The sequence below is a fragment of the Xenopus tropicalis genome, chromosome 2 (assembly GCF_000004195.4).
Source record: "Xenopus tropicalis strain Nigerian chromosome 2, UCB_Xtro_10.0, whole genome shotgun sequence".
NCBI lineage: Eukaryota > Metazoa > Chordata > Amphibia > Anura > Pipidae > Xenopus > Xenopus tropicalis.
In genome coordinates, this window is record NC_030678.2 from 111,615,459 (window position 1) to 111,636,292 (window position 20,834).

At 37.8% G+C, this 20,834-nt stretch overlaps 1 protein-coding gene across 1 annotated transcript in view; it reads left to right on the forward strand.

Moving 5' to 3' along the window:
* The window catches only part of mrps9 (mitochondrial ribosomal protein S9), a 50,463-nt gene that overhangs the window by 26,869 nt on the left and 2,760 nt on the right, over positions 1-20,834 (forward strand). The window contains exons 3-9 of the mRNA XM_002941154.5: positions 930-992; positions 2,094-2,124; positions 7,254-7,333; positions 15,494-15,579; positions 15,888-15,963; positions 19,298-19,466; positions 20,651-20,759. Coding sequence (XP_002941200.2) covers positions 930-992; positions 2,094-2,124; positions 7,254-7,333; positions 15,494-15,579; positions 15,888-15,963; positions 19,298-19,466; positions 20,651-20,759 — 614 coding nt within the window. The remainder of the gene's footprint in view (positions 1-929; positions 993-2,093; positions 2,125-7,253; positions 7,334-15,493; positions 15,580-15,887; positions 15,964-19,297; positions 19,467-20,650; positions 20,760-20,834) is intronic.

Consider the following 20,834-nt stretch of genomic DNA (forward strand, 5'->3'; position numbering starts at 1 on the left):
TCGACTCGCCGATCGGCCAGGTTAGAAAATTTTGATCAGGCGCCATAGAAGGCGCCTGACCAAAATCTGCCGTCAGGGCTGAATCGGCAGAAGGAGGTAGAAATCCTATTGTTTCTGCCTCCTTATCTGCTGTTTCAGCCCTGAACGGTGTGTGGCGGATCTGACGATGTTTCGTGCGACCGATGGTCGCGCGAAACATTGTCAGATCGCCACGTGTGTGGCCACCTTAAATAGCAGTACTCTTGGTCACTGGAAGAGATGGCCACTGTTTGGCCTGTAAGACCAATTGGTGAGATAAATATATATGACCACCTTTGTGATAGATAACACAGGTATCACAGAATGGCACATAGATATATAAAGAAAATTTTTATAGGATTATTTTAGATGTACATTTTTTCTTTTACCAGATTTATTTATTTATTATAGGTTTTAACATTTGTATTGTATGATAAGTGTGAGTCTGAGTAGGATAATGTAGACAAACAAGTAGTAAACAATTACAAAATGACATAATTTGTATTTCTAGTGCAGCAACAGAGAAATTAAAGTTAATATATAGTTATTATTCTATACAGGTTGTCTTGTTACATAGTTACATAGGGTTGAAAAAAGACCATCAAAGTCCATCAAGTTCAACCATCAAGTTGAACTTAGTTACAATATTGTTTTGATAATCAAACACTGAGACAGTGTTATAGATAAATAAGAACAATAAGCAGCACAAAATATAAATGAAATTTACTGAATGTTAAACTATGTTGTACTGAGTTTTTTTTAAAGATAGATCTTGACATAGTTCCAGAGCAAGTGTTCCTTTAAGGTATGCAGCAAATCATGTTTGATTGTATTAATAGACAAGTGAGTATATTAATTTTTTTCAGGCATTGCCATGATATTAATGATGGTGTAATTATGTTCTTTTTCAGAGAGCCATTGCATATCTTTTCCCTTCTGGCTTATTTGATAAGAAGGCACGACCAATTATGAAGGTAATTTTGCAGTGAATGAGTAATCATTTTTCCCTTAGCGGCAGTAGTACTGCTGTGTGCAAGTCACTAGCAAGGAAGTACTTTCTCTGGCCCTATTAATAGTTACTCTTTGGGTAGAAAATAAAATAGTTTTCTAATTCAAGTGCGTTTGTTATTTCTAACAAAAGTAATAATTAGAGTCCTTGCATACCCTGATAGTTGTTAGTAGATGATGGCCTGGGTTGCCAGAACACTTTGATAACCAAAGCTTAAAGATGCATCATATTGCCTGTCAGAGCATGAAAGTATTCTTCATATATCTACAAATCTGTAGAAGTTCCCAAACTATGTTATTGGCGCTTAAAGCAGTGGCTGGTGTAGGCCAGTTAGGTTCAGATTTAGAGAGAAGAATTATTTTCCTGTGTACTATTTAAAGCCACTTGTCTGCAGTTGGATGACTGATTTTTTTTTCCAATTATCTATAACTTTGTTATAAAACAAAAGGGGCCATACATTGCCCATTAAGGGGCACTCAAAGCCAAAAAAGAAATTCCTAGATCTATTTAAAACAAAAAACAAATCTATCCAGAGCAAGAGAATAGCTGATATCCTTGTTTATTATTATTATAATAAGAAAACTGTATAATCCAGTTCCAGTTTTTCCCATTTTCAAATCAGATCATATTATGCATTTAGCACTGTTCTAAAAGTGCAGTGTTTATTCCATATAGTGGCAGTGATATTCTTGCTCTAAGCTGTTCTGTAGCCATGCTGTTGCTTTTGGAAAGTAAAATGAGATTCACTGAAGTAGCTTTATGGTAACATTAACTTGACTGCCGTGTCCAACTGTCAACTAACCAAAGCTTCATCCTCAAAAATTATTTAGCAGATACGTGTTTTCTGCAAATTTAAATTAAGCTCACTTGCTAATTACATAATATATTCAGAAACCTCTAGCAGGCAAGCATGTCGGAGTTCTCTGCATGAAAATCTTTTTATACTTTCATGCAGAAAAGTGACAAACTGGCAGAATACATTTTATACCGGTTTTAGAATATATTGTGTATATTGCAAATTCTGTTTATTATTGCTTAATGTAATGTAATGCTTTCTGTTTTATAGCATCCAGAGGACATTTTTCCAAAACAGAGAGGTAAGAAGTTTACTCCTGGAGTACTTTTTGTTTGTAAAGTACTTGTTAGCTTCTTAAATGGAAAAATACCACCTTTCTTGACATAAATGATGCACATTTCAAAATAGAATTCTAGGTGATTAACAGTTGCTTGAGAGAGGCATTTAGCAAATTACAGTAAACATGAAGACTGCAGTATACAACATGCATATTTTGCCCTGTAAATAGTGACATTTCACTTAGTTTACAACTCTTAAGGCCATTTATTTAAAAAAATAGTGTTAAGGTCCCCATACACTATAAGATCGGCTCGCTTGGCGATGTCGCCACCTACGGGTGGGCGATATCGGGTAGGAAGTTGCTTTAAAAAAAAATAATCCGATCGTTTGGCCCTGAGGCCAAATGATCGGATTACATTTGCGGCCATGGGCAGTCGGTTCGGGGACCGCATCAACGAGCCGATGCGGTCCCCAATCCGACCGGATTTTCTAACCTGGCCGATCGATATCTGGCCAATTTCAGGCCAGATATCGGTCGGCCAGGCCGCTCTTTTCTGCCCATACACGGGCCGATCAGCTGCCGAATCGGTCCAAGGGACCGATATCGACAGCTTCTATCGTCCCGTGTATGGGGGGCCTTTAGGTTAGGTTGGGCATCAGACTTGAGCAATTTTTGCATATGCTGCCTCATTAACAGCATACAACATTTTTGCCTGGTCCGCTAAAAAAAATGTAAAATGGGGGTTTAACTGTATATATACAAGTCAGAGGCAGCAACCATGGCAGTTTCAAAAAGGAACTGTTATCCACAGAGTGCTGTCAAATAATCACATTTTCAATAATCCTTCTTTGGCCATGTCAAAGTGCCTGGAATCCCCCTAGAGCCTTCCATTGTATTCAATAAGAGTCACCTTTAAAGGAGAACTAAAGATGAATATGGCTAGAAATGCAATAATTTATATATGAAACTGACTGCACCAGCTTAAAGTTTTAGCATCTCTGTGGTAGTAATGATATAGGTCTTTACAGTTGTCACAGGAGCTTCCCATCTTGGATTCTGTTAGAACTGTCCCTGACAGTGCACATGCTCAGTGCACTCTGAGCAGCTATTGAGAAGTTGAGCTTAGGGGTCGTTGCAAGTTATCAAGCAGAAAATTAGGTTGGTCATATAAACTGATGCTACAGGGATCATTATTAAATTCTTATGCAAATTGCACTGGTTTCTGACATGACGTAGTAATTATCTGTATTGATTTCTAATCAGCCTTATACTGTAACATTTATATTCTATATATACAGTATATTGTCAGTGGGACTCTAAGCTAGCAGCAGAGCATGTGCAGGGAATCAGCAGAAAAGAAGATGGGGAGCTACCGGGCATCTTTGGGGGCACAGATCTTCCCTGCTAAAGGGCTGTGATTGCCTGGTACAGAAACTCAAAACATAATGTACAACATTTCTAATCTATTTCTTTAGTTAGCCTTTAGATCTCCTTTATGTGTCTACAAAGAAGACTCCCCAAAAAGCGCTAGTACTAGAGCACACTGAACACAAAGGGTGGTGAAAGTCCTGTGATGTTGAATGTTCTGACACTATGTTTTTAGGAATATTAAATTATTGCAGAACAATAGTGTTTGAATGAAGCACCCCCATGGGACATGGTAGTACCATTGTTTTACTTTGCAAGAAATGCTAAGCAAAGCATTTATTGCTTTCTCAAACCAAAATTGGGTTTTTTTAATCCCCCCTTTTTAAAAAAAAAAAAAAAAAGCTTTCAGGTTGCTCCTCTCTAAAGGATTCTGTGTTGTGTGGGCAGCAAGACTATTGTCTTATTTGAATTTACAGCCCTGGCCCAATAGTTTGATGCATGGTTTGTACAAGTGACAACATGCTGCTTCCTCAGAGTGCAGGGTTTGCCATCTTTTTTCCTGTGGATATTGCCTAAAGAGAAATGAAACAGTTTTCTACATACGGAGCGAAACTTAGACTTTGGTACTGTGCTGGCAACAAAATAAAGAAAATCCATTTTATCTGGTTTTTACTTGTCATTGTTTTTTAAGCATGTGTTCCCCACTTAAAGGCCGGGATCTATTACTGAGCACATGATGTGTGCACATTTATGTGCCAGACTGTTGGCTTTGCAAGGGAGTCTAGCCTGGTGCCAGTTAAAGTGTTAGCCAAACCTTTAGGGTACTTCTTATAAAAGGAAGCATGAAGAAAGGATTTTAGAGCTAAATAAAATAAATGTGTCGCCACCACAAGATGTTTTCCTTGATGTTTTAAAAAAAAAAAAAAAAAAAAAAAAAAACACAACTCAGAAATCCATCGATGCACCTGTATGTTAAAACAACACATCACATGCATAATATTCCATTGGACATCCACAGAAAACTCTACGATCCAGGTATTAAAGAAACTGTATACAGAAGCTTGCCACTGCAAAGATATAGCCTAAGGACAAGATAAGTATACATGGCAGTGCCACAAATAAAGTGCTGAGGAAAAAAAGGGTCTGGCCTGCCACTGTTATCAGTATAAAAATACATTAACTCCTAAATGGCTAGCAAAACCTGCAATACCTAAATAATGTGTGGGTAAGCTGAATTACTCAGCCAACACTGAATCCACCTTTGCTGCATTTTGATTATAATTGTGTAAGTGTAGTGCCAGTGAATCACAGTGTTTTTTGACTGTGTTCCCCTGCACTGGATGTTTTATGTGTTCAAGTATAGGGGAACGCAGGAAGAAACGCTGTATTAGGCTGTAATCATTGTGGCGCAGGCAAGCGCCAAACGCAAGTGAGATGCAACTTGATACCTGTGCCATGTGCCTGCGCCACAATGAGTACATTGTGATTGAAAAGAAGGGGCAGCATTTACCCCTACAATCCCTTGTAGTAAAACACATGGAAGCAAGGGAATGCAGGAGTAATATAATAAGCAATATAATAGGCTTGTTGCCTTGCAGAGATGGGGTTTGGAATTGAAAACCACCAAGTATACATTTATGGAAATTACATGCCTTTGTGTATAGAGTTTCCTCTTGGTGCTTCACTTTGTACCCAGAGTTTGAAAATATACCAGCAGGTTAATTGGTTCCTGAGAAAACCTCTTGGTATATATATGTGTGTGTCTGTGGCACCACTGGGGAAAGGACAGATGTGCAGCTGTAAAGTGCTGGTGCTAAGTAAGTAAAGTCTAATAATACATTTCAATATCACTACAGGTATAGGACCTGTTTTACAGAATGATAGACCTGGGGGCTTACGGATAATAGATCTTAATATGGATCCCCATATTTTAATACTACTACAAATCATTTACACATTAAATGCACCCAATGGGACTGTTTTGCCTTCAGTAAGGATTAATTATATTTTAGTTGGGATCAAGTACAAACTACTGTTTTATTGTTACAGGGAAAAATAATTTCTAAAAATTTGAATTATTTATTTAAAATGGAGTCTATGGGAGATGGCCTTTCTATAATTCAGAACTTTCTGGATAATGGTTTTCCAGATAACGGGTCCTATATTAGTATGTAAAAACAGGTTCTGGCCACTTTACAAGCATTTTGTTCCCGGTTTTTATAGATAGCTGTTTTTTTGCCAAACAGTGTATTTTAATAGGTTAAAATGCAAAATGTGTAATGCTTATTTTTGATAGACTTGGATGTCAGTCTGGTGGTGGCAGGTGCTAGCACATAGTTTAAGTAATCATATTGTTAAAGCTACTGGTCAAGCATGAAGGTTAGATACCGTGAATAGTGAAAGTAAAAAAAGACACATGTCCATCATACTGAATCATTCAAGCACAGAAACTGGGGATCCGCTCTGTTACATTTACATATGGGTGCCTAGAAATATCAGTTGTTTTTCACTCTGAGCTGTAGTAGTCGTTTAGGCTAATTTAATCTTAAACATATAATCATTCCATTGCTAAATATTAATTCATTTATTTAAAACCATTGCTAAATATTCAGAAACATTGATGAAGACTCATTTGAGGTTATAAGAATTGAATTAACCCTTAAATGTTTTCATACCCGTTCATTGTACTGAAATGTTCTGTTATTGATCTGAATGTAAAATAAGGGGCAGATTTATCAAAACACGAGTTCGAATCCCGAATGGGAAAAATTTGGATTGGAAACGAAAATTTGTGAAGGTCGCAAATTTCACGAAAATGCTTACGAAAAATCGTATTAGTCACGATAATATCGTATTGACGATCCGAAAGTCACGGAATTTTCGTACCGAACCATTGTAAACAGCGGAAGAGCCTTTCCGAATTTTTCCCGTGGGCGTGCGAAAAAAACGGCGAGAATACACTCGGAGCGTTCAGGTCTTGGTAAATCTCCCCCTTAGTGTGTAACATTAGTAGTACTTCTTATAGGTCTTAAACACAGACACAATATCATTATATAATAAAGGCAAAAAGTTTGCCCAGGTGCACTAACTAGCCCATAGCAACCAATAAGATGTTTTCTTAAACAGGTGACCATTAAATGCTTTCTGTTGATTTGTTACCATAGGTGACTAGAATTTGTCACCTTTTATTGCATAATCTAAATGGGGCTTATTTACAAAACATAATGACTGTCATATCAGTGGTTGTGGATATTGTACTATGCACTACTAACCATCATAGGTGGTAATGTTGTATGTGTCTGCACAGCAAAAGTGGCCATTACTTACACCTGCATAGACTATAATACATGTCTGTGCTGACATGAGTGCTTCTGTCTTTAATTGTACCAAAAATGTGTTAAGGAAACATTTAGCAAACATCTCTCTTCATGGTAACTGCTTAAAAATAGATATTTGGAATCCTCCTGGAACTCTCATCATCTTATAATTCTGTTCTCATGGTGGTTGTGAACATGATTGCCAACTTCTTGGAGGGGGTGGCTTTTGGTTTTAGAATATATGCCCCTAACTTTGTGAGCTTGTCATCATGTGCTTTTGACTTTTTTGTTCTATATTTTTATGGAGTTTTTATAGAGTTTTTAGTTTTAGACCTTATCTAAGACATACTGTAGACTGAGCATACATTTTTCTGCATTGAGACTCATTATTTTCAAAATTATATTGCAAAACTATGTATATGTATGTTAAGAAAATATCTCATGTTGCTTTGTCTTTTTCATCAGCAATTCAGTGGGGAGAAGATGGCCGTCCATTCCATTTCCTGTTCTATACTGGCAAACCATCATATTACTCATTAATGCATGTAAGTAGTTTAAGCCTTATGGTTAAAAGAGGAAGATGTGACAAAACAATAAGTAATTATTTTATAAGCCACCATGAGTCTGCTGGAACACTAAGGTGTAATTTGAATGTAGTAGCACCTCATTCTTTAAAAATGATTCTGTGCCTTATATTTGTCTGTGTTTGCTATCTAAAATGCTCCTTGTTTGTTTTGCCTAATACCAAATGTCCTGGCTGTAGACCTTAATCTGCCAAGGCATGCTGGGGTTTAACAGCTGTAAGATGGGGACTGAGATTCAAAATAGGCCCTGACTTTTTAAGTACACATGCCCAGACAGCCTCCCAGGAGCCCAATAAATAGTGACTGTCACCTTACAGCAGTCCCTCAGGCATCAGCTAAAATCCACAGATCCAGTGGATCTGCCTGGCTGATTTGTGGTAATCCATGACCTATGATCTGCCTGGCTGCATTGTTAGAAAAAAATTATTTATATTGGCATAACAAATGTTTGCACAAACTGTATTTAAGATAATATAAAACATTTATTAGCACAGAAAAGTAATGTATTAAAATCTGATATATATATTTTCTTAGATGCATTTTGATAGAGTATGAAATTCTGTGCAAGTAGCAGAACATTGAAACAATATAAATACATCATAGCCGTGTGTGTGTTTGTATGATGCTTTCTATGTAAGTTGTTCGATGTTATCATTGACCTTGAGCAAATGAGTTTCCCTGCCCTGGCAGAAATGAAACGGGTGATAAATGCAGAGAGTGCCTTTGCTGAGTAATGGAGCTGCAGTACACTTTCCACCGAGGTTTTTCTCTCTCTTGCTCAGCCTCCGGCAGCCGCAGGACCCCTGCTGTTCATTTAAATAGGTATGTCAAATCTGCCTGGAGACGCCGCCGGTTTGATCTGTGGTAATATTTGTGAAGGTTCCATATGGACTTAAGCCCCCCGCAGTGCTAAGAAATAATGTACAACGCTTCATGGTGCAGACGCAAATTTCCTCTGAAAAAGAATGCAGTGCTGCGTTTTAGCTGTCGGAGTGGATGATGGAGAGGACGCGCTAGGCCTGTCAACTCGTTACACGGATGGGTTGCACGCAGCGAGGCTGTGGAAAATCTGTGCCTTTTAACTTTTCTACTTAATCACGGTTGTAGCATTGCCTTTAGACTGTATGCTACATTAATTCTCTTCCTGCCTTCTGCCTTTCATCCCAAGTTTCACGGGGAAAGAAATAGAAAAAGTCTAGCATGCAGGTCTTGTAGAGGCCTTATCAAACAGCTGTCATCCCATGAGCCATTTGCAATTGTTTTGGCTGAAACAGAGCAACCCAAGGGCAAGATGTGTTTGTTGCATTCCATCATAATAAAGAAATTACACATTTTCAAGTGAATAAAGCTTTTATTTCTAGTGGCTGTGCTTCAATACCATTTAACCCCAGCACCTCTGGAAATGGTGTGTAGCACACAATTTGTGAAGGAGTACTCAGTGCACAGGTATATCACTGCCTGTCATGAATTCACCTGTACAACGCAACAAACTCAAGATGTATAGTTAAATATTTCATATTAAGTCTTTCTCATATATGTTTGCCTAATATCAGGATGGTTATCAAAAAAATTGTTATTCAACTTTAAAAACCTTACTTTCTTCAGTAACCAGGATGTACTTGCAGTGTACCCACTGTAAGACTTTTCAGAGTTTAGTTTTTCATGCTTCCAAAACAGGGACTATTAATGCTAGTAATTCCTCCACATTTACAGTGAATCTTCCCAAGGAAATATGAAGCAGTTATAACTTACCTCCATTTTAGACTAAGTGCGAGTTGCAAGAAAACAGAAGAAATTTCAAGTTACTCTCAAGTGTAGACTAATTTGGGAGGAAAAAATGTTAGTTAACTTTATGCGGGTACATCTTTTGTGGCAGGACCTAATGAAACCATAATGAAAACAATCATTTTGCTTTTTAAATCATTTTGTGAGCACATCAGAAGTAGAGCATTTTATGCTGGGTCACTGTACATTGATTTTTGCACATGCAATGCTCCAATACATTTTCCATTATAATTCTTTGCATGCATTCATTTGTACAAGTTAAATGAAATTAAAAGATGCTTGGGGAAATGTGTAGCACAGTGCTGTCATAATTCAAATTTAAACCTCTTCTTTCATAATAATATACCTGGGCAAGGTAAGAGCACCACTCTTCTCTTTTCCTCTGGGCAGTGCAATTTTTTTCACTTTTTTCCGAAACAAAACTTGAATTTATTAAACCTAAGATATTGGCATGCCCCTCCCTGTAAATTTGCCTTTCCTTGTCCTTTAACTATACATAATACACTTGCTTCTCGATACAGCAGGATCAATTAAACAGCATATTGACAAAGATTATTCCGATTCTAGTGCGTGATTCACCCACATACCAGTTTTTAATCATATAAATCACACACTAATGGAATATGTGTAAGAAAATACCTAAGCTTCACCTGTGTGACTGCCATAATGACATGGATGCCAGTGGCATAATATTTATCAAATGGTAGCACTTAGCGCCTTGCTAGTTTTAGATGAGGCCCACTGAAGTAACATTGCACTTTGCAGCCCTAAACAAAAAAAACCTCATAAAAAAGCACATTTTCTGTGCAATATGAAAGCATCACATCCAATAATAAAGACAAATATTATGTGTTCAACAGCACTTATTATAGTATATGATATGTTATCAATTTATGGCAGATACTTCTTTGGCTTCTCAGTTGTTGTAACTTTGAAATATGGGTTTAGAATTGATCAGAACATGTAATTCCAAGGATATATATATATACGCACAATCACCATGTTCATGTCTGTCAGAAGTAAAGAGTTTGGGTACATATTGATAATGCTAAAATTCTAGTTATTATCCAGAATATTAGCCTATGTATATTGTCTGATTAGGCCATCTACAGAGCGTTAATATCTGTTTGTTTTGTTCGTTTTTTTTCACACTGTAGATCAGGGATCCCCAACCTTTTTTTACCTGTGAGCAACATTTCAATGAAAAAAGGGTGGGGAGCAACACAAGCACAAAATCTTTCCAAGTAGGTGACCAATAAGGACTTAGATTGGTCAAATAGTAGCCCAATGTGGACTGGCAGACTACTAGAGGTACTGTTTAGCAGTACAGATGGCCTTTATGCCTCCGAAACATGCCTCCAAATAAGAAATTCAAAAATGGGCACCAACTTTGAGGCCACTGGGAGCAACATCAAAGGGGTTGGGGAGCAACATGTTACTCAGGAGCCACTGGTTGGGGATCACTGCTGTAGATTAATGGGGTCTGTAGAAGTCAGATTTACATTCATCATAGTATTTAATTCCCATTTCAGGCTGTGCTTGTCCAACAATTTTCAACCCTCAATTCCTTTCTCCCTCCCACAGTACCTTTACTTCACTGATGTAATGGATTGTTCGTTATAATGATAATTTTACTAACCTCTACTCCAGAAACGAAGCTGAATTATTGTTGGGGTCTGGATTACCCATTTAAGTGATCAATTTGGCCAGTCATCCTCCATTTGATTTTTAAGCCCATGCACCAGAAACCTGGGCTTGGTTATGACATAATATGTTGTATGTATGGAGTCACTGGTTAAACACAAGTTATTAAGGCTACTTTATCTGCCAAGCGATTCAACCATTAAGTTCAGCTCGGTGTTTATAGCCAGCAAGTACAAATATACAGGCAATTGTCCTATAGGACAAACTATTTCTCCCTTTTAATATGTGTGCATATCTTTAGGGCAGTGATCCCCAACCAGTGGCTCATGAGAAACATGTTGTCCCCAGTGGCCTCAAAGCAGGGACTTATTTTTGAATTCCTAGATTGGAAGCAAGTTTTGGTTGCATAAAAAACAGTTGTCCTGCCAAACAAAGCTTCATTTAGGCTGCCAGTCCACATTCATTTAGGCTACCAAATAGCCAATCACAGCCGTTATTTGGCACCTCCATGAACATTTTTCATGCTTGTGTTGCTCCCCAACTCTTTTTACGCTTGAGTGTGGCTCACGGGTAACAAAGGTTGGGTACCACTGCATTAGGAAAAGCTTCCCAATCACACAACTTTTTGTGTGCGTTTATTTTCCACTGTATAAAGAAAATCTAAACTAATGTTTTTTCTATTTAATATCCCTGTTACTTTTAACCTTTCCCCACATATAATAATTTAACAATTATGCTTAAAAATACAAATACATAGTGAAAATAAGTGTGAACCCTTTTAGAATGTGCACAGGAGATTCCCTTTTAATCTACAGTCATATGTTTAAACACAGACTATGATCTATTTAATAAATGAGTAGTTGCAGCCATTCCTGAATCACTCTCAGGTAAAATAAATCATAATGCCTGCGATGCAGTAATGTATCTTATAGCAATATTGGGGAAGCTAGATTATGCTAACTTGGAAATGGAAAATGTGGACAAATATCTTTGTTTAATATTGAATTAGTCTTAGTTCTGGAAATATTTTATCCTCTCATCCATTTATTTTGTTAAATTCTGCAACTGGTGGCAGGAATTTAGTGGAGTGTAATATCCTTTATTGGGCACCAGGTTCAGGTTGCCCCATTCATATCTCAGCACTGATAGATCCCCCATTAGTTCTTTGTTGGCTCCAGGCCATCACCAATATTATTGTAAGGAATCTACATGTATGTACAAATAGATATATGTTTAAGTCAATGAAACGCACAGCATTTTTGCTTGGTACTGCCAGAGATAAATCCATCTGTTATTGCTGTTTTTAAAGCCACATGACTTTGGATTTGGTTCTGCCAGAGATCCAGGATTCAGCCAAACCTGAATCCTGCATTCTTGCTGGAATTTGGGCAAATTTTGAAATGAATACTTTGCATCCCTAGTTAGTAGAAAATAAGTTTTTATTTAGTAAATATGAATTAGAATTGCATAAAAGTGCATAACTGGTTATAAAGCAATACACTGACCAAAAGTGTATTGCTTTCTACAAATCTGTGTGATTTAAGTGGCATGATGAAGTACTGGCACGTATGCAGCTCAATTCTCTGTGTTCTTCTAGGTGTTTAGATGATATAATGGCAGCCATTTTTAAATTTTGGTTAAACTATATTATTAGAATACAGTGCTGTAGGCTTCAAATCTGATGCCTAAAATAAGTTGTAAGGTTGGTCTCTTTCTTAGGGCTGTGACAAATCTCCCTTGTTGCGGGCAACTAATCTCCCCGATATGCCATCCCACCGGCTAAAATGTAAATTGCTGGTGGGATACCATGCGCAGCACAGAATTTCCTCTCAAGGCAACTTCGGCATTTTCGGCAAATCGCCACACCGCGTATGCCATCCCACCGGCTAGAATGTAAGTCGCCAGTGGGATGGCATACGCGGTGCTGTGATTTTGGGGAGAGCATATCAGGGAGATTAGTCGCCTGCGACAAGGGAGATTTGTCGCGCAGCGACTAATCACCCTGTCTGTCCCAGCCCTTAAAGGCCCAGTAACAATTAAATAATATAAGGCAGCACCCTTTTGATTCTATATTCTGGTTATTTATGTATTTGCAGCTACCACTACTATAAAGCTATGAAAATATTTGTATACACAACTTGCCAGAAAAATGACATGCTTCCATTACATGGTATTGTTGTATTTCCATTGCATGCATGGATTATGCATGAAATAGAAAAGAGCGCAGCAGTCACAGAGAGAACAATATGTATGAAGGCCTGCCTTTTTCTGTAAAACTACTGGCTGTATAATCTATATTGCCTTTTCACTGGTAATGGTTCTCTTTTCTTCTCCATACTTACTCAGTATAACTGTGTGAAGACTTTTTAGCAGACCATAACAAAGACATGGCAATAAATTATTCTACATGACACTCAGTGGCCGTTTTAGCAATTACATGTTCTGCCGGGCAAAGGCTAAAGCATTTATTATTTACTTATGTCCATTTGCAAAGACCCCTTTTTCACCCTTGACTCTTTAAATAAATGTTGTCATTTATTTAGTTATGTTTTACAGTATGTCTTCCATGCCTCGCTGGCTTGTGCTAGTTAGTTAGTCTGAAGCCAATGGGAGCACAGCTGTAAAATCCTAGTGTTTATAAATTACCCTTTCCACACATACTGTCATGGGTAATACGGTACTCTTTGCTATCTGACTTCCTGGCCTCTGCCGGCTTCTGTTCTTGTGACAGAATCATTGTTCTTGTTTTTCTTCTGTTCAATGGAGGGTTTCAGAGCTTAAAAGATAGCTCACTCCAGTGATTCTTTTGCAGAGCTATGTTGAACTCTGGCAACAAATCCACCAAGAGAGTAAAACATTTAATCTACAAGTATGGGACCTGTTATCTAAAATGCTCAGGACCTGGGGTGTTCCAGATAAGGGGTCTTTCAATAATTTGGATCACTATACCATACACATAATAGGTTTGTTTTTCCTCCAATAAGGATTAATTATATCTTAGTTGGGATCAAGTACAAGGTACTGTTTTATTATTACAGAGAAAAAATAAATCATTTTAAAAAGATTTAATTGTTTGCTTATAATGGAGTCTATTGGTAGTAGCCTTTCTGCAATTTGGAACTTTCTGCATAATGGGTTTCCGAGTTCAATTATTTTGGCCACTGGAACATATTTTTTCTGCATGTATGTAGTATTATGCTGTTGTGTTATCTAGGGGCCTTTGTGTCTGTATTTGCACATCAATTTACTTTTGTGTTTTAGTAGTGAGATGAGGAGCACAAAGAGCTTGGTGGATCATATTTGTACATTTGTGCAGCATATGAATGTCCAGATATAAACACATATGAGTGCAGTTCACTGCTTTTGTGTTGTATATACATCTGCATTTTATAGTTATTCTATTTTTATATACAGAGCAGCATCTATACTATTTATTGTCTCTTTGGTTGTGGTCGGAAATCTTTTTATGAAGTAATTAGCCTGTCTTCCATTAAATATTATTTGCAGTGGTTAAAAACTTCCTTGTTGATTGGCAGTTAGATTTGCTGTTAAGATGTCCTGCTGTTCTTTGCATCTGTTCCTATGTTGACTCTTAAAGACTACCAGTGGCTTTAAGGAAAGAGATTGGTGGATTATTGTGGATCAGTGTCAGACTAGGGTGCCAGGAGCCCACTAGAAAAATGTAGAGAATAGGCTCACGTTCCAAAATATTTGCCTCCTCGGCAGAATTCGGACAAATCCAAGTGCCTGGATAAACCGAATCCTTACAATCATGTGACTTCTGGTCAAAGTAATTTTTTTTTTAACTTTACTACTATTTAACCCTTCCATAGCTTCATTTACATATGCAAAAATTTGGCTGGATCTTTTACAAAGGATTCAGGGTTTGGCCTGAACTCAAATAGTGGATTCTGTGCATCCCTAATAATAGTAAATAGTAAATAGTAACATAGTAAAGAATCTTGTCACATTGGCATGTACATATAAGTAAAGATTGCCTTTTAAAATCTTTTACCTTGAGCCACCATTTAGTAACAGTCATTGTGCCCCTATAGAGATTACCTTTCTAATAATGCAGCTCTAACTGTAACAGGAAGAAGTGTGGGAGTAAAAGACAGACAGAGCTCTGTCCATTAATTGGATGATGTAACTTAACATGTATGTGTGCCCTTGGTTTGTGTGTGAGCAAAGTAAATGATCCCCGTGGGCAACATTTAGTTGTTAAAATGGAATTTTTTCTATTAAGGATTACCCAAATTGTATTTTTATGAAAATGATTTCATAGCAGAGTTTTAATTTTTTTTTCTTTAATATGTGACTCTTTCTCATAGGACTTAGCAACACACATGGACCCATGATGTTTATTGTATCCCCAGTATGTATGGTTAAGTGGCAGATTCTGCCATTGCTCTATTAAGGAGAGAGGAGGATACCATGACTACTGTAGTCTGAGATATCTACATGTTAAAAGTGCACTGGTCAAATAGCTGTACAAATGGAAGCATTCTTAAGATAGAAGCGCCCAAGGGTACTGGGAAAACACTAGACCCAGAGGTTCATATTACTTTTTTCAGCCTGGCATTTGGAAATAAATGTCTAAAGGCCCCTGGTACATCCTATACAATAGAATAAATGTGGCCCTAGTCAGGTTAGTTGCTGCTAGACCTAATAGAAGTACTTTTTTCTTTTTAGGAACTCTATGGCAAGCTTCTATCAATACAAAAATATGAAGAACAAATGAGAAGCAAAGGTTTATACACAGAAAATACAAAACAGATGTAAGTGCAGCTTGTAATGTATTGTTTTTCACCCAAAAGCAATTTGAGTAAATGTGTACAAGCACTTCAGTGTTTTTTTTACATGGAGCACACAGTCATTGTTATGATCTAATGCTCCTGATATCAGTGGAGGAGAAAAAACCCCATACACAGATGCTATTTATAGTACAAAGCTGAAATTGTGATTTTCTGCAGTATTTTGGTATATTATCAAACGCCTGATGCTAATATTAGTAATATCAGGTGATGCCTCTCTAATTGCCTGGATAATTAGAGAATGCATTATGTTGTGTGTTTGTTTTGAACAGGGACCTGATTGGCAGTCGCTGGTTGATTAAAGAAGAATTGGAAGAAATGTTAGTTGAAAAATTGTCAGACCAAGATGTAAGTATCGAAGCTTCTACTGCATTCATTTTTATGCCGTTAGACAACTGCATACCCTTACAGGTCTTTTATACTAAGGAGAAATATACCTTCTAGTTTCACAGTATCAAAATGACATCTCTTCATCAGGCATTTTCATGATGTTACCATCATTCTTACTTATATTAGTTAGCCAATAAACATTAATAACCAGAGAAGATCTTTTTTTTTTTTTCTATATCTGTGGACAAATACAGAAAGATGACCATGGTTTTGGATGCGAAATAAAGCTGAATCTTTTAGCCACCTGAGCTCAACACAATAACATTCCTCACTTTTCAATTTGTCGCCCACATTGGATTTAATACTGCTGAGCACATAATTATCAAAATGCTGTTCCTCCTAAGAAGATCAGTTAATTACATATAGCTCTGCTGTCACAGTAAAGAAATAATGGAACATTTTGATACATGGTTTTATTGCATAGCATAGTTACAAAACACGATTTTGAAAACAGACACATTTTTATCAACTCGGTTCAAGAAAAGGCATCCAAATTTCTGGTTGATCCAGAGGAGGATGAAAGAACCATTCTGAAGCTGTCTCCATTTTTTTCTAGAATGGGGACAAGATTTTTTTCCTGACTGCAAAAGGGCAACCAGACAAGTTCATGGATCAACATTGTACCAGGATTATAAATTATAATTAATTGCTTTTATTTATTAAGTACTTATATATTCAGCAGCGTTGTACACTTCTACAACCAGCAACTGAAGAGGTCCTTCTCTAAGGGGATATCAGTAAACCCTTATTTTCTCACTTGCATTAAACACTTGCTTCAAACCAGCGCTGTCTAGAATTTCTCTAGAATACATAGTGGAGGGCCTCTAATTGAAGCCAGTTTTGACCACTCCCCTTTTTTAAACTGCACCCACTTCAAATCACACCCACACAAGCTTTTAAGACCATGCCAACATTAATGGTGCAGCAAAAACCCAAATGCTTGGTGTTTACTGCAGGGATTATGTCAATTAAGACACACCCTTAAATCTATATGCCTCCTCCTCCTCTCCCTCCTGTTGATAGCACAGCAACCCCCAGCACATAATAACACGCCTTAGGGACCATTTAATGGCTATTTCCAACTGCTAACAAACTTCCAGAACAAACAAACCCCTGCCAGGTTGACCTCCCACAGGCAGCATAGGGCACGCAGAGTATGGCACACACAGGTATCATAGGGCAGGCAGAGTATTGCACACAGGCTGTACTCTGCCTGCCCTATGCTGCCTGTGTGTGCCATACTCTGCCTGTCCTACCTTGCCTATGTGTGCCATACTCTGCCTGCCTTACGTAGCCTGTGTGTGCCATACTCTGCCTGCCCCACCCTGCCTGTGTTTGCAGGGTGGGGCTTCTGTGCTTTCACATGGAGAGGTTGGTTGGGTGATGGAGAATGACAGTGAACTGATGAGCCATTTCCCATTTACATACAAAAGCACAACTGATACAAGAGGCAAATAGGGACATGGTCAGTCTGCAATAACGATTTATCCCAAAAGCTATGCTTTGTATAATGTTAAAATACAGAACCACTATATAAATGTTCAAGTAATGATAAGATGATGCAGAAGCTGTGGCTGTTTAGGTTGCATGGTTTGGGCATTTGTCAATATAAAGATGCTGGATGGCCTCATTGTCTGTTCCAGCCCCCTTATAAAGGGGTTAATATTGGCATGACCTAGTCGGCATAAGTTTTAACGGAGCCTTTGCTCAAATAATGCAGACATGCTGCCACCCTGCTTCACATTGAGATGTTTACTTACCAATTAGTTGTTCAGGCACATGTAGAGCAAAAACATGAAGTGGGGAAAGATCATTTATTTGAAGTGGCTGCCCTTTGCGCCAAGTGGCTCTTAGCTTTTTAAAAAGCTTGATTGTCTCTTTGTAAGGAGATAATAAATATTAACGTAACTTCGATTTAAGGCTCATCTTGTGTCCTTCTCTTGATTACGATAAGCATTTACAGAATCATTTGAATTTTCACAACAATCATTTCTACATTTGCCAGTGTGGTCTGGAGAGATTTTAGTGTCAGGTGGAAATCTAGAGCCATATTCATTGGTACAGACTACTGCAAGAAAATGTATTTCTTTGATGCCTGGTTTTGTGTAGGTAGTGCTAGGACTGAGGTGAATAAAACAAAGAAAATTATCACATTAGACCAACTTAGTTACTAACACTAATCAACTGTGATCAATCTGTCAAGAGTTTTTATTGCCAACAGGCTACTGCTGCACAAATATGGTAGCCCCCTCATAGAGGTACATGGGATATAGATAGATAAAGTAAAAAGTAAAAGCATCAGGCAACTACTTTTTAAGGCAAAATTATTTGCTAGTCCTAAATAAATATCTGATTCCCCCCTAGCTGGGGGGGTTGCTTTGACCCACAGCTTGCAACAGTAGACCCTGCCGACAGGATGACAAAGTTTGTTTGGGATCTAGTGCTGCTGCGCATGCCCCTTTAATTTGTATGTCAGTGCTCTTATTGGCTGAAGTGTGCAAGAAGATATGCAAATTAACCAGAAGGCAGGTGCATGTGCAATGGACCTTTGGGTTTTCTGCACTCTGCAGGGGGCAGAAATAGAAAACCAAGCTGGACAGGGAATCAGAGGTTCAATACTGATTCTGTGACCCAGATAAGAGTTGAATGGCATGGCTTGACTTGATCAAGTGCTATAAACTATACATTTCACTACTATATTCTACTGATATAAATGGCTTTATAGGCTTAGTACATGTTGAATATTGATGACGTACATTGTTTTAGTGTTTTTACTTAACCTTACTATGCTCATGCCATTTAGTTTCCTTTCATTCTCTTTGGGTGCAGTTACATATGGCAAAATTATGAACCCTTATTCCCAACGAACCTAATATTCTTTCTAAAGGGCATAAAAGTATAATACAGTCTTGAGAGTTGGGTTTTATTATAAAAAATAAAAAAATGTGTAGAACAAGTCAGAAAGAGAATGCAAATGTAATTATCTGGCTACTGAAGATACATTTGAAGGGCTTATATCATTTGCACTGGTTTGTAGCAAGATCCACTAAATTTCTCAGGAGTAGCTTAACTGCCTCTGATTCATTGTTGTCTTCCAAGCAGGTCTGGGAAATTTGGTGGAGCATAGCAGTGTACTGTCTTGCAGTGTTTGAAAAGGAACATCTGTATGCCAATGTGTCAGTCTGACTGGGAATGTCAATGAGAGACATGCACTGCCTGGCTCCCGCTTATGACTGTTGCAAAGGCAATTACACTGACACTTCCTAATGAGTTTTCCTTTTTTCCCCTGCAGTACCTGCATTTTCTACAGATGCTGGAACGCTTATTGATTCTGCCATACTGCAGCATCGAGGAAGAATATGTGCTTAAATTCCGTAAGAACCTTGAGGTTCAGTCCAAAAAGCAGGTGGTTAACCCTTTGCAGTATGATGAACATGGAAGGGCATTCAGTACTGGAGAAGGTAAACCTGTCAGCACACCCTAGGTTTCAAATACAGCTGATTGAGGCACTCTGCTGTACAGAATTCCATTATTTGGGATTCAGTGTTGTTACTGCGGCTTTTTACTAAAATATTTACTTTTATAACCATATTATAACCATTATATTTAGGTTACATTAGAGATCTTGCTCCTAGGGCCAGCACTTGCAGTTTAAGGTACCTATTTATTATGCTGTGCAAAATTCACCACACATCATCCGCCTTCTCTGCGTAAAAAGCGGCGTCATTTTTTTAATGCATCTTTTCTTCTGCTGGAAATAACAGCGTGAAATCTGGCTTTCGGACTGTGAAATCTGCCATTTATTTTACATAGCTTTTTATGCCATTTTTCAGAAAATTTTGTTTTACACACATAATAAATAGGCCCCTAAGAGTGACAGGCCTACTTTCCCTCTTCTTACTAAAGCACTGCACATTGAGTTGAGGCAGGCTTACTTTGACGACACTACAAATGTCATCCTTGGCATTGTTATAATTGGTGTCACTCGGAAGCACCCAAAGTGGATAGACCATTTTTCATGCACAATTTGTGCATTAAAAACTCGCATGACTATCAGAGCTGGGGGGCTACCATAAAGTTGCACCCCAAACAATAGGATTTTCCATATAAGCCACATATTCATGCACTCCCTCAACCCAATTTATTTTCCCTGCTGCAAGAAACAGCTGCTGATATGTGCTGGAATCATCTTGTAGATGAGGGAAACTAATTTGACTTCCAGCAGGACTGAGGTATTTGCAGAAAGCAAACAAATTGTAGGCTGAGAATCTTCCAAATAAAAAAAGATCCCCTAAAACCTGCTTAGGAAAAAAAAAAGTATTTGTGAAATTGATTGTACAGTTCATATGGTACAAGTCAGAAAACCAGATTTTGACATTCAGAACTATTTCTGGGGTGCAAAGCTGAATCCCAGATACCCTAAAAAAAAACCATCAGGAAGAACTGAGCATATTTTGTACGAGGTAATATAAAATCTGTATCTAATGAGTCGCACAAGTGAAACCCATGAAACTGCAGACGATAAACAGCAATTTGCATCCTCTGTTACATGGTGGCCTTTCTTAAAATTAAAGTTTTTTTGAATCTTCTAAAAACTGCTTTATTTAAACCCTAAATCCACTTTTTGTTTTTTTTTCTCCTGAAGGTAAGAGGAAAACTGCACTGGCAACAGTGGTGCTTCATGAAAGTGGAAATGGAACAATGGTCGTGAATGGAGTAAATTATATAGAATATTTCACTGTACTGCAGGACAGGTAAATACCACGTTGCTTACTGTCTAATAAACTATGGCTTCCCTTAATTATGCCTTGTAACATTAGCTACCAACA